This window comes from Saccopteryx leptura, chromosome 5 (assembly GCF_036850995.1).
Source record: "Saccopteryx leptura isolate mSacLep1 chromosome 5, mSacLep1_pri_phased_curated, whole genome shotgun sequence".
Classification (NCBI taxonomy): Eukaryota; Metazoa; Chordata; class Mammalia; order Chiroptera; family Emballonuridae; genus Saccopteryx; species Saccopteryx leptura.
In genome coordinates this window covers 124,893,694-124,908,885 of record NC_089507.1, presented here as the reverse complement: position 1 = coordinate 124,908,885, position 15,192 = coordinate 124,893,694, and the positions used below count along the sequence as shown (strand labels likewise).

Here is a 15,192-nt window from a genome sequence, read left to right as displayed (position 1 = left end):
CCAGCTTGAACCCAAGGTCGCTGGCTCCAGCAAGGGGTCACTCGGTCTGCTGAAGGCCCGCGGTCAAGGCACATATGAGAAAGCAATCAATGAACAACTAAGGTGTTGCAACGCGCAATGAAAAACTAATGATTGATGCTTCTCATCTCTCTCCATTCCTGTCTGTCTGTCCCTGTCTATCCCTCTCTCTGACTCACTCTCTGTTTCTGTAAAAACAAAACAAACAAAAACCCCTCAGGACAGTTTTGGGTAGTCTATACTGAAGGTGATGGGAAACCACTGAAGGTTTTAGCACATTAGATTATTAGACAGCTATAGCACCAGTGGGGAAGCTAGATTGGAAAAGGAAGAATGGAAAGAAGAAAATGAAGACTCTGTGGAAGGATGGGGGCCACAACTAAATCTGTGCCATCTAGTTGCTGAGAAAAAGGATTTGAGGTAAATGTTAGGAGGGAAGTCTACAGACCTAGTTACCAACTGTATATGAGGAACACAGCAGAGTCCAGAGTTGAGGGATAATGAGTTAAAGTTTGACATTTTTTTCAGCAAATATTTCTGAGAACTGATTAGGATATAAAGATAAACAAGACATAGTTCCTCACTTGAAGGGAGAAAATGGTCTAAAAAATTTGGGAGCACAGAAGAGTCCCTGATTACCACAGGAGATGGAAGGAGACTGTCAAACAAATCTTCCAAGTGCATGACATTGAAATTGAGGATGAAGACAGAGATTAAATCAAGGAGGTGGTCTTTAGGGAAAACCTGCAGCAGGAGAGAAAGGTTTAGAAATCGCTAGTAAACAGGTGTACCAGTTATGAGAGAGTTTAAGGTCATCCAGAGAAAAAAGAATAAGACCAAAGATAAACAGAATCCCCAAGAATAGTATTTCACTGGAAGATGGAGGAGCAGGAGACGCCACTGGACAGGATGAGGACGAGTGCCAGAGCTCAGAGCAGGCGCTGCCGCAGAGGCGCCTGGGATGTGGGCCACAGTTCCGCCACACGCAGCAGGAAATTCAAAAGGGAAAAAGATGTAAAAGGATTGAGAGCACTATGAATCCCATCATGACCTGATCAACAGGGAAACCTAGCAGTGGGGTCAGAGGCAGATTAAGGTTGGTTGAGGCCCCGGGCACAGAAGAAAATATTAGAACCCTCCTTCATTAGAAAAAAGTGTAAAGTTGGGGTTTTGTGGAGCCCTTCAGAAGTTGGGGTCCAGGGCGCATGCCTGGTGTGCCCACCGTTAAATCTACCTCTGAGTGGGTTAGTGATGGAGGGGCTGGTTTTCTTCTAAATAATATCTGAAGAACAGTAAATGGCAATTGCTTTGAAAGGTATAAGAGAGAGAATGGCTGATGAAAAAAGGTCCCAGAAGGAAATAAGGAAGAGGTGGAGTCAAACGGGTGGAAGGAGGAGTCCAGGCACAGAAGAATATCCTCTCTTCTGATAAGTAGTAAAAGTAAGATAAGAGACAGAGGAAGAGAGTGCCAAGGAGGAAAAAAAAATCCAAGTGTCCCTCATATTCTCTGTGAATTAGGGAGCAGTGCAGAGGCGTGGAGGCTGGACTTGAGGAAAGTAGTGAGGGCTGGAAGAGCTGTAGTGGGCAGTGAGAAAGCGCAGGCACTATTAGACCCATGTGAAATGACAGAGAAGGGCGCAGCTACTGTGGGTTAAAACTGCATATGTTTGCAACGTCACCAAAAGGCTGGAGAACTCTGGGCATGAATAGGTGAAGGCCTCGGGAGTGGGGTGCAGAGTGTAGTTAATGTGGGAAGTTGGCAGCAGACATAGAGAAAAGAAAGGAATGAGAGAAGTGGAAAGAAAGAAACAGATTCTGTGTTGACTCCTCATACCTTGGTCTGAAAAGAAGTGTCACCAAGTTTCCAATGGGTGTCAATTACCAGCAGACACCAAGGCCATTAGCCCTGATCCTGCCCGCTTCCTTAGACCTCTCAGCAACAAACTCCTCTCTCTGTTGTTCTTCTACCCTCATTCTTCTTTCTATCACCATCATTTAAAAATACTCTTTTCAACCCCATGTCGCCCTCCAGCTACTCCCTGCCTCCGCCTGGCCATCCACAGCCAAACTCCTAGAGAGTGTCCAAGCCCATAGCCTCCATGTCTGCATTCACATTTCTACTTCTCAGCTGTTTCCACCATTCCAGTAAAATGACTCTTCTTACTATGACCAGGATCACTTTATTGCCAAAGCTGGATTATCCAATCTTCCCTTTTTAGCCTTTAGCACACCTGGCCTCTTGAGCAGCATTTGACATGCTGTGAATGTTTCCTTCCTTTTTCAGACTCTTTCTTTTTCTTTTTTTTATTAAATTTAATGCAGTGACATTGATAAATCAGGGTACATATGTTGAGAGAAAATATCTCTAGATTATTTTGACATTTGATTGTGCTGTATACCCCTCCCCCAAAGTTAAATTGTCTTCTGTCACCTTCTATCTGGTTTTCTTTGTGCCCCTCCCCCTCCCCTATCCCCTCTTTCCTTCTTCACCCCCTCCCTCCTCGCCCAGCCTCCCGCCCTTGTTGCCATCACATTCTTGTTCATGTCTCTGAGTCTCATTTTTATGTCCCTTCTATGTATGGATTCATCTTAGTTTTTTTTTTTTCTGATCTACTTATTTCACTCCGTATAATGTTGTCAAGGTCCATCCATGTTATTGTAAATGATCCGATGTCATCATTTCTTATGGCTGAGTAGTATTCCATAGTATATATGTACCAAAGCTTTTTAATCCACTCGTCCTCTGACGGACACTTGGGCTGTTTCCAGATCTTCGCTATTGTGAACAATGCTGCCACAAACATGCGGGTGCATTTCTCCTTTTCGAGCAGTTCTATGGTGTCCTTGGGGTATATTCCTAAAAGTGGGATAGCTGGGTCAAAAGGCAGTTCGATTTTCAGATTTTTGAGGAATCTCCATACTGTTTTCCACAGTGGCTGCACCAGTCTGCATTCCCACCAGCAGTGCAGGAGGGTTCCATTTTCTCCACCTCCTCGCCAGCACTTATTCTGTGTTGTTTTGTTGATAAGCGCCATTCTGACTGGTGTGAGGTGATATCTCATTGTGGTTTTAATTTGCATTTCTCTAATGATTAGTGATGTTGAACATTTTTTCATATGCCTATTGGCCATCTGTATGTCCTCTTTGGAGAAGTGTCTATTCATCTCTTTTGCCCATTTTTGGATTGGGTTGTTTGTCTTCCTGGTGTTGAGTTTTACAAGTTCTTTATAAATTTTGGTTATTAACCCCTTATCAGACGTATTGTCAAATATGTTCTCCCATTGTGTAGTTTGTCTTTTTATTCTGTTCTTGTTGTCTTTAGCTGTGCAAAAGCTTTTTAGTTTGATATAGTCCCATTTGTTTATCCTGTCTTTTATTTCACTTCCCCGTGGAGATAAATTAGCAAATATATTGCTCCGAGAGATGTCCGAGAGCTTACTGCCTATGTTTTCTTCTAAGATGCTTATGGTTTCACGGCCTACATTTAAGTCTTTTATCCATTTTGAGTTTATTTTTGTGAGTGGTGTAAGCTGGTGATCTAGTTTCATTTTTTTGCAGGTAACTGTCCAATTTTCCCAACACCATTTGTTAAAGAGGCTGTCTTTACTCCATTGTATTTCCTTACCTCCTTTGTCAAATATCAGTTGTCCATAGAACTGTGGGTTTATTTCTGGGTTCTCTGTTCTGTTCCATTGATCTATATGCCTGTTCTTATGCCAGTACCAGGCTGTTTTGAGTACAACGGCCTTGTAGTGTAACTTGATATCAGGAAGTGTGATACTTCCCACTTTATTCTTCTTTTTTAAGATTGCTGAGGCTATTTGTGTCCTCTTTTAGTTCCATATAAATTTTTGGAATATGTGTTCTATATCTTTGAAGTATGTCATTGGTATTTTAATTGGTATTGCGTTGAATTTATAGATTGCTTTGGGTAATATAGACATTTTAATGATGTTTATTCTTCCTAACCATGAGCACGGTATATGCTTCCACTTGTTTGTATCTTCCTTGATTTCTTTTATCAATGCTTTGTAATTTTCCGAGTACAAGTCTTTAGTCTCCTTGGTTAAGTTTACTCCTAGGTACTTTATTTTTTTGGTTGTAATTGTGACGGGGATTGTTTCCTTAATTTATCTTTCTGATTGTTCATTGTTGGTGTATAAAAATGCTTCTGATTTCTGAGTATTGATTTTATATCCTGCCACTTTGCTGAATTTATTTATCAGGTCCAGTAGTTTTTTGACTGAGACTTTAGGGTTTTCTATATACAATATCATATCATCTGCAAATAATGATAGTTTTACTTCTTCTTTTCCAACTTGAATGCCTTTTATTTCTTCTTCTTGTCTGATTGCTCTGGCTAGGACTTCCAGGACTATGTTAAATAAGAGTGGTGAAAGGGGGCACCCCTGCCTTGTTCCTGATCTTAAGGGTATTGCTTTTAATTTTTGCCCATTGAGTATGATGTTGGCTGTGGGTTTCTCATAGATGGCTTTTATCATGTTGAGGTATGTTCCCTGTATTCCCACTTTGCTGAGAGTTTTGATCATGAATGGGTGCTGGATTTTATCAAATGCTTTTTCTGCATCTATTGAAATTATCATATGGTTTTTCTCCTTCTTTTTGTTTATGTGATGAATCACATTGATTGATTTACGAATATTGTACCAGCCTTGCCTCCCCAGAATAAATCCCACTTGATCATGGTGTATGATTTTTTCCATATATTGTTGGATCCGGTTTGCTAATATTTTGTTGAGGATTTTAGCATCTATATTCATCAGAGATATTGGCCTATAATTTTCTTTCTTTGTGTTGTCTTTGCCTGGTTTTGGAATCAGAATTATGCTCGCCTCATAAAAGAAGCTTGGAAGTCTTCCTTCCTCTTGAATTTTTTGAAATAGTTTGAGAAGGATAGAAGTTAATTCTTCTTTGAATATTTGGTAGAATTCCGTTGTGAAGCCATCGGGCCCTGGACTTTTCTTTGTTGGGAGTTTTTTGATAACTGTTTCGATCTCCTTTGTTGTAATCGGTCTGTTTAGGTTTTCTGATTCTTCCAGATTGATTTTTGGAAGATTTTATGTTTCAAGGAATTTTTCCATTTCATCTAGGTTGTCTAGTTTTTTGGCATACAGTTCTTCATAGTATTTTCTTACAATATTTTGTATTTCTGTTGTGTCAGTTGTTATTTCTCCTCTCTCATTTCTAATTTTATTTATTTGAGTCCTCTCTCTCTTTTTCTTGGTGAGTCTACTTAAAGGTTCATCAATCTTGTTTACCTTTTCAAAGAACCAGCTCCTAGTTTCATTGATCCTCTGTATTGTTTCTTTAGCCTCTATGTCATTTATTTCTGCTCTGATCTTTATTATTTCCTTCCTTCTACTACATTTGGGCTTTACTTGCTGTTCTTTTTCTAATTCTTTTAGATGCAGGGTTAAGTTGTTTATTTGAGCTTTTTCTAGCTTCTGAAAGTGTGCCTGTAGTGCTATGAACTTCCCTCTCAGTACTGCTTTTGCTATGTCCCATAAATTTTGAGTTGTTGTATGCTCATTGTCATTCGTTTCTAGGAATTTTTTTATTTCTTCTTTGATCTCATTCTTAATCCATTCATTATTTAACACCCTGCTATTTAGTTTCCATGTGTTTGAGAGTTTTTGAGCTTTTCTGCTGTGATTCATTTCTAGTTTCATGCCGTTGTGATCGGAGAAAGTGCTTGATATGATTTCAATTTTCTTAAATTTGTTGAGAGCACTTTTGTGCCCTAACATGTGGTCTATCCTAGAGAATGTACCATGAGCACTTGAAAAGAATGTATATTCTGCTGCTTTAGGGTGAAAGGATCTGAAGATATCTATTAAATCGAGTTGATCTAGTGTTTCCAATAAGTCTGATGTTTCTTTGTTAATTTTCTTTCTTGAGGATCTATCTAGTGATGTTAGTGGGGTATTGAAATCCCCTACTATTATAGTATTGCTGTTGATCTCACCCTTTAAATCCATCGAAGTCTGTTTTATATATTTGGGTGCTCCTATATTAGGTGCATAGATATTTATAATAGTTATATCTTCCTGTTGGATTACTCCCTTTATCATTATGTAGTGGCCTTCTTTATCTCTTACTATATCCTTTGTTTTAAAGTCCAATTTGTCTGATATAAGTATTGCTACCCCAGCTTTTTTTTCATTTCCGTTTGCATGAAATGTTTTTTTCCATCCTTTTACCTTCAATCTATGTGTGTCTTTTGTTCTAAGGTGTGTTCAGACTCTTTCTTGATGGCTTCTAAAATGCCTTCTCCTGAGTCTCCCCCTGCTCTGCCACCCTGTTCTCATTTTTCATCTGAATGCTATCCAGTCTTAAGTTCTCTCTCTCCTTTTTCTCTTGGGCCTCCAACCTTATCTATGACCATAACTGAGCTGCCTAATCATCTCTTGAACGCATCCCTCCCCACTATCCCCAATGTCACTGTTCTCATTCCGCTTCGGGGTGTTATAGTTTCCATGCTTTAGCCAAGTAAACTCTTTACTAGTCTCTCTGGGTCTGGATCTTCCTCCCTCCCCACCCCCCTTTTTTAAAGAAACACAAATCAGATCCTGTCCTAAAGTTCAAAGCTCCCCAATGCACTGAGAAACTCATTCAAACCTCTTGGACTGATGATAATCCTGTGCCATGCACCCTGCTTCTCCACACCCCTGATTCTCATGGACCCTTCAGTTAGTGCAAGTCACATGCACTTACTTCCCTCTTGCATATTTCTTACCCTTCCCACCTCCCCTCATCCTTTCCAGGAACTCTTTTTTTTTTTTTACAGCGTCAGAGAGAGGGATAGACAGGGACAGACAGACAGGAACGAAGAGAGATGAGAAGCATCAATCATTAGTTTTTTGATGTGACACCTTAGTTGTTCACTGATTGCTTTCTCATATGTGCCTTGACTGGGGGTCTACAGCAGACAACCTTTGTTTCTCATGCACTCATAAACTAATTACTAAAGAAAAAGGGTCCCTGACCTCTTCTTCTTTAGTAACTAATTTATTTGTGCTATGAGATGAAAGTGGTTGTATTTAGTCAGGGGCATTGACCTTAGTAATTAGTGTGTGTTTGTGCCATGAAAAAAAAGGTTGAAAATCACTGGACTGAGCAACCCCTTGCTCAAGTCAGCGACCTTGGGTCCAAGCTGGTGAGCTTTGCTCAAACCAGATGAGCCCACACTCAAGCTGGCGACCTCAGGGTCTCGAACCTGGGTCCTCCACGTCCCAGTCCAATGTTCTATCCACTGCACCACCACCTGGTCAGGCCTTTCCAGGAACTTTAACCTTTCTTCCAGCAGTTAGCTCAGGGTTCTTCCTACCTTCCCTGGCCCCTGATAACCCACCCTGACCATGCCCCAAGGTGACACTCCATCCACCTACATCCTGAGGCTGATCACACTCTGGGCTGGAATCTGGCTACTGGTCTGTCTCTCTTCCAGAAAGAAATTCTTACAGATTCAGTTGTTGTTAGATTATTAAAATTAAACAAAAAAGCTACTGAATTCCATAACTGATTGTTCCTAGCCTAGATGGCACAAAGTCAGCCTACCCAAGTTTAGTCCCATTTTTAGCTTGCTTTTAATTGCATCCCTGGCTGAAAAAAAGAACATGAGGCTTATCCAGAGGCTTCTGAGCTGCCTTTTCCATTCTTCTATTTCCTGATGACATCTTCCCCAGACCCCAGGTTTCCCTTCTGCCCAACACATATTCTCTCCATGTGGTCACCAGATTCCTGCTTCAGACTCCAGCGAACCCAATCATATCAGGTCCACAAACATAGCTCGTGCATTAAATATTCACACTCTGTATTCAGCTGTTTTACCCTCCTACTTATCTGAAAAAATCAGCTCAAGTAATAGTGGGAGATAGGTGTGGAACTGTTTGTGAGCCCTTCACAGAACCTTCCAGGTAAAGCTAGGCACTCCTTGGCCATGTGTGGACTCCTGTTACAGTCCTTACTCGATGCCCATAGTATGTCTTTCTCTCCAGCCTTGGTTTCCCCCACAGCAGGGGTATCTGTGTGTGTGTATAAAAAATATATAGGGTTTTGGCAGTAGCCCATGGCACTAAAGGTACTTGATACACACTGATAAATAAATTGATTAGTGAAAGATATTAGAAATAAACCAGTCAATATCAGTTCTCATTTGCCCGACTCCTGACATGTTTCCCAGTTGACAAAGCACTTTCACGTACATTTCTCATTCTACCATCCTGCAAGTGCATACAATTCATGAAGTTTACAGATGAAAGAGTAGGTTCACGTGTCCACATTATTCAAATATACATAAAGACTCTCCAATAAATATACATAAAGACTTTCCAATAACTGAAACAACTGTCAGTTTTTACATTTATATTAAAAAAATAAAAATTAAATAGAATTAAAAATTCTGTTCCTGAGTTCCAGGTGACACAATTCGAGTATTCAGCAGCCAATGTGGGTAGCGGTGACCGCTGGACAGCGCAGACCTAGACAGCAGAGTCTGTACACAGACAAGGTTTGATGCCAGGAAGGTTAAAAATAAAATCTCAGCTTTCTAGTTTCACGTGAGAACCTGTAAGGAACCATTGCAGTTTCCTTAAATGTTTCCAAAGCCATTTCGTCTGTCACTGGTAGAAATGAGTTGTGTAAGCTTACTCTCTTCTGTACAGAGTATAAGAAATTAAAACAAACAAACAAAAAGTCTCACTGTTAAGCCACCCATTAGAAAGAAATATACCCTGGGAGCGGCCGGTCATTCCCGTGTCAGTGCAGATATTTCCTTGTAGGAAGGGGATGGCACTGTCACTAACACAGCCAGGCGAAGCACAGGAAAAGGAAACCGCTGTGAACACCTAGGATGGATCCTGTTACCAGAGAAAACATCTCCCAAATCTGACCCATCAGGGTAACCATGTCTTTAAAATACAGTTCTTGAAAGTCATTTTACCAAAAACATAAGAATACCTGAAACTGCAAAATCAGGCTGAGACTTGAACCTGAACTTAGGCCCATGTGGGGACTGAGCTCTGGAAATGTGGCTAGTATGACTGAAGAACTGAATTTTTGGTTTTATCTAATTTTAATTTTTATTTAAAAACTGATACTTGATTCCGTATGCAGAAAACCTGTGTGTTTATTTGGAATAACTCAGGAGGTAAATCTATTTTTTTTCATCTGTAGATTTCGCAAATTTTATAGATTCTAAATACATTCTCATTCTGTAAATAGCCCAAGAGCACTGTTAAATGCTCCATGCACTGTGCTCAGCACGGGGTGGGGGGCACTACAGAAACTGAGAGTGCAGTCTCTGCCTGGCAGGGGGTGGAGGGGCTCACAGGCTGGTGGCCTGTCCCTCACAGGGAAGTGTTTGGAGAGCTGCAGTGGGGCCCACATGGAGCTAAGCAAGCTCAAAGCAGGGGGCCTGGCCTGACCTGTGCATGGCCGGCAGGGCTGTGGGGTCCGCTGCACTGAATGCACTAGGAAAGTTTGATCTTCGTGACACTACAGGAATTCCCCATGCTAAATGCAAATTTCCCAGATAACATAAGCTCTGTTCATTCATATACAGAAAAATGAACATAAACCAATTATCAGCTCACTCTTAATTATTTCACAACCATATCTTTGCCCTCCCTGTGTCATGTAAGTTTCAGTTCCTTACAGTTTACAAGATAGACACTCACTTAATCCGAATAAAAGAAGTATCTATTCATTAATTCAATATCAAGACTGAATCCTTATTCCTAACTAATAACGAGAGGGATTAAGTATAGAAATCGACTTTGCAACACAGGACAAGAGGGACACAGTATTATTTCACCAATTGGGCTGATACTTTAAGATAGTCATTCATCAATGTAAAAAAGTTACAGTACCTTTTGAATGGTTTTTTGATCCTTTTCTGCCATCTCTTTCAGATTTAGAATTTCATCTTCTGTAAATAAAAGGAGAGAGAGACCAACCATGAAATTACAAACTTATGCCCTGTATTCAAACTGCCTGCTTTGGGGCTGGCTATACACCACTGGCAGGCATGGTGGACACAAGTCCTAGCAGGACTGTGACCTTCACAACTGCCCTTGACATTCACAGCCTTCTCCCTGCTGTTCAGACGGCTGGTCAGATAAGGTTTAAGAACTAAGTTCAAGATCCAAGTGTGGCCGAGGGTGGAAAGCTTTTCATCAATACTTGCAAAGGACACTTTTGCTGTTAGTCACAGCCTATACAAAGCGCTTCAGCAGGTGGCACTTTCTGACTCCGTCAGAAGTACCCAAACCTAGGAAACCGCTGCTATACCACATCAGAAGAGAAGCAAAACTACACTGGTGGGTGTAACTGGGCAGTCAAGGGATATTGTAATAGAAATGATTTTATCAATATTTTGTGAAATTTTTATTGCTTATTTATTGCTTTTCATACTGCAGTAACATTATATAATTAACATAAATACAAAGATAACGGTAAGTGAAAAAATGCTTAACACAATCCAACTTGAGTAATTAAAATGTAACTTTTACCAATTTTTATGGAATATAAAAAAGGGGGGACAAGTATACAAATGAAAATTTGTACCAAGAATTGAAGATAATTAAGTAGTAAGTCAAAGCATATATTCCTGAAGGTCTAACTCTGTCTCTCCACAGAGCAGATCTCAATATGTATTTATAAGTATTTACATGTTATAAATTTTACATAACCAATTAAGCATATGAAACAGAAATTGGCAAAAGTTTTTATCTGTTTATAATATTTCTAAGTAAAATAGAGCATCGATTAGCACATTTTTACAAAGGTCAATGCTTGGTTCGAGAAAAAAAAAAAAGCCCTGAGTTAAAAATGACATGGCTTAGGAGTACAGTTATAATTCTTTTATATAAAATATATTCTCTGTCTCAAGTAAAGAATGCTATTTTAATAAAAACCAAAGAGGCTATCAAATTTATCTTCCCAATGTAAATAACCAGACAAATGTATGTTTGGAAAAGATAAACAGTGGTGAGTTTTATGAAGTGTTCAATGTGTAGTTTCCTCAAAAATGACTTTTAATTCTTACCTAATACTGAATTTTCTTTCAGATTTAATCGGATTTCTTCTTCAAGTTCTGCAATGACTTGAAGCAGTCTCTCATTTTCCACTTTGTACTCCAAATTTTCCTTTTCTGAAGTTGATTTTTCAGGGCTGGTCCCTGTGGCCAAGTAGTCCTAAAAGACGGGGGATTGCATATTTCTAAGCAGGGAACCGAGGATTTCAATATGCAACACAAGACAGTACAGATACAGAAGACCTATCATATAATTTTCTGAATTCTATTACACACTTATAATATGAATAATAAAAAGAAAGGGGATTAAATAGAGCTTGCTGGAAGAAAGGCTGCAGTACATTCTGTACAAAGACCAAGCACATGGGGACATTTTATTGACAGGAATAATGCATATCATACTGTTTCTGTGCCCTCATCATTCAGGTCAATTCATTATGGAGGCTGTGTCCGAGGAGGCAGCTGGGCCCCTCCACCCACACTTCCCCCTGTGTGTGTCTGAAGTGCTGTCCGCCGTAACTAGGCAGGCCGGGGCGACCATGGACGGGCAGCACCAGGGGGGAGGGGGGCAAAGTGCATGGCTAGGGAGGGGGCTTGTTGCCTTTGTGGCATTTCCCAGTGTCAGCGCTGCCAGTGTCATGAGGAGCACATCACATGTCAAAATGGTGACGTTTCCAGGCTGGGAGCCGCATGGAGTCCATCAGGCACACGGATATCCACACAGTTGGTTTTCTGCTTGCTGGAGGAGCCACCCAGAGGCAATTCATATTCTGAACATTAACATGGCTTTGCATGCCTGTCACACTGGGGCTGTGCAGACGTTTAATGCTATTGAAGACTTCGGCTTAAATCTCTATGCAAACAGTGATTACCTTGTAAGAAGGTTTCAGGATAACTTACAACAAAAGACTTTAAAGTTATAGTTTTAGTAAAGCAAACTCATTTACATTTTCATTATGTGAGCCTTTTGTTTAAATCTTGCCATGTCCATTATGGGCGAGACTTTTTCCTATGCAATAGAAGCATATTGGGACAGCTACTCTTCTTTTCTTCTTCTTGTCTGTTTCAAAGCTATTGAAAACATCTGAATATATTCACTTATGGCTGTCTACATGTTACTGTCACACATTCTTTAAAAAATTAAGATGTAATGGATTGTGGAAACTGGTGCAGAACTTTATGCTACGTGACGGTAAGATATTAAATGGATTATGCCATCTCAAAATATTAAAGGGTATGCTTAAAAGTCATTATATTAGGCTAAAAGAGATAGAAGGTTCTATTATGACTTGCTTCAAAATTGATAGGCACTAGAAGCACTTTTGAACTTTAAAGCAAGCTTTAGATGAATTATAACCTATTCTTTTTATAGCAATGCTGTGGTTGCAGATACACAAGAATAAAGTTTCCCCTCAAAAATAAAATCATTTCTCTCAATATGCTGCTTTCCTTCGGAAATTGTACTTTTATTTAACTTCAGATATGTGGAAGCAAATTACTAAAATATTTTCCTCTGTGATCATAATGGTCTAAAAGAAAAATATGTACCTACAATTTTTAAAACTATGTTTATAATTCCTTTAAAAACAAGCAACTTAGTAATGTGGTTATATCAGAGTTAATATTTAAAATAACAGTTAAACTTTGCAGTAAGCTACATTTTCTCTTTTTCAAAAAAATATTTTTTGCACTAAGTCAATTATAAATCTTCACAACTTTGATTTGCCATTTCATTTAAATTATTTGAGCTCTATTTATTCTTAATTAACATATCTAATAGTTAATAAACAACACTGTTATCTTACTAGAAGAGGAATCTAGTCATTAATTTCTTGTCCCTCGTGGTTAAATTTGAGATTATGACCAGAATTTATTTACAGACTAAAAAAGCTTTTAAATAACACACAAATAATATTTGCCTTGATAGGCTTCTGCATATATTTCCTAGCAGAATATGAATATCCATAGTGAATTATGTGAGCACACATTACCAAAAATGGAACAAGAGTTATTACTAATAAGATAAAGTGTCAAATTTGTCACTGGTAGCAGCTGATACCTAAATTCATTGTCTAAAAATCTCGTATAAAAGCAGGAAACAAGGAAAACATTTAACTCAAAGAATTTTTCTCCATGCAGCTCTCCACAGTGCCTGTTCTTGCGAGGTTAACCTTTAGCTCTGTCCCCACCATCTGTCAGCTGCGGGAACTGCAAGTAATTCACTATTCAGACTCCGACAGCAATGAGGACACTCATTAGCAAAATGAACAAAAGGATAGTTCTGGGCTGCTACGGTCATCTGTTACACTCTGAGTGGCAGGTTTTGTGGTGGTGTTTCTTCTACCATCTGCTCACACCACTAGTTTTGGCTTATTTAAATCATGAGATTTCTTTAAAATATACTGCATTAATAAACCAAGGTTAGGAAGATCATTAAAATGTGGTTAATTAGATGTAGCTAATTTAAAGCTACATTATAGTCAATGAAAAATTGTGTGTGATTCATGACCATCCTGTAATTTTAAGTTTATAAAGGTACTTGCCAATTTAAAGTTTTTCTGTCATGTGAAAACTAGGACCTCTGGTGGTGGCTTATGAGCTATTTCCCTTGTGAACAGTCACAAGATGTGAAGATTCAGTGTCCCCAGGTTTCTGAATTCCAACTGTTCTTGAAAAAATTGTTTCAGAAAACTGTGATAGTCCAGAGCCTTGTTACTCCATGTGTGGTCCACGGACCAGGAGCTGAAACATCATTTGGGAGCTTACTGGAAATGCAGAATCTCAGGCCCCAGGGTGTCACCCCCATTATTAGAAGCTATATCTTAGCAATTGCTACAGGCAATCCATGTGCACAACAAAGCTTGAGAAGTACTGTTTAGGGCACTGCATGTGCCTTCTCAGCGGTCTCCCTTCTGCCATTTTGGTGTCTCAATTCTGCGGGCTCCACAAACACTACTTGGATATCTCAATTTGATGCTGGGGATGGAGTAGGGTTCTGATGCATGCCCAGGCTGCAGGACAGCCATGGAGCAGAGCAGGTGTTTTCTGAATGAGTGACAACCAGGAGAGTAGCCTGCTGGGGCACGGAAGCCCTGCAGAGCTACCACTCTTGAATGGCAGTTCTGTTTCAGAACTGTCAACAATGAGCAGCTATGTGCACCTATGAGGGTAGTGGTGGTGCATGAATGACGCTTGCACAGCTCACACATGCTGGGGGTAAGAAAGAGAAAGGAAAGGTCTTTTCAAAAGAACAATCCTAAATGTGATTAAAACACACATGCGCATGCACACACACATGCACGTGGACGATCCTCTGACAAGCTAGGCTGCTTTAGCATTTCTCAAGGAGATTTATCAATGCACAGCATGACAACATGACTACAGTGGCATACAGGTCAGTCACATGGTTTCTTACACAACTACACCTGAAAAGCAGCTCAGTCCTTGGATGAAGTTGCTCTCAGGACAATTGAGCATTAAGCATGTGTGACCTGGACAGATGAAGCTTCTATAACCTGAAGAGCTTCCTTTTCTGATTTCCCATTTGTTACAAATATAATTTAAACTAGCTGTTTACTAAATTTTCACCTTTCTATCGTATTCTTGTCAGATTTAAGACCCCTTTTCTTATTAATTATGACCCTATTTATGTGATTTGACTCAGTAAGAATAAACTGGAGTGTTTCCCAATTGTTTACTCAACTTGTTTGTTTCAAGTTCTTTTCAAGTTATTTCTATGGATACTTTGGCACTTTCTGTTTCTCTAAATTGCTCTCCAAATCCAACTTCAGATACTTGGCATTGCATACTTTTTTGTACCACTAGAGGGAGCAGGTGTATAAGATGAAATAGTAAATAAAGATACATATCTAGAACAGGGGTCCCCAAACTTTTTACACAGGGGGCCAGTTCACTGTCCCTCAGACCGTTGGAGGGCCGGACTATAAAAAAAACTATGAACAAATCCCTATGCACACTGCACATATCTTATTTTAAAGTAAAAAACAAAACGGGAACAAATACAATATTTAAAATAAAGAACAAGTAAATTTAAATCAACAAACTGACCAGCATTTCAATGGGAACTATGCTCCTCTCACTGACCACCAATGAAAGAG

General features: G+C 39.6%; 1 protein-coding gene across 1 annotated transcript in view; it reads right to left on the bottom strand.

Moving 5' to 3' along the window:
- The window catches only part of C5H10orf67 (chromosome 5 C10orf67 homolog), a 135,257-nt gene that overhangs the window by 83,808 nt on the left and 36,257 nt on the right, over positions 1-15,192 (bottom strand). Inside the window, exons 6-7 of the mRNA XM_066386560.1 lie at positions 11,087-11,234; positions 9,909-9,967 (exon numbers count right to left, since the gene is read on the bottom strand). Of these exons, the coding sequence (XP_066242657.1) occupies positions 9,909-9,967; positions 11,087-11,234 (207 nt within the window). The remainder of the gene's footprint in view (positions 1-9,908; positions 9,968-11,086; positions 11,235-15,192) is intronic.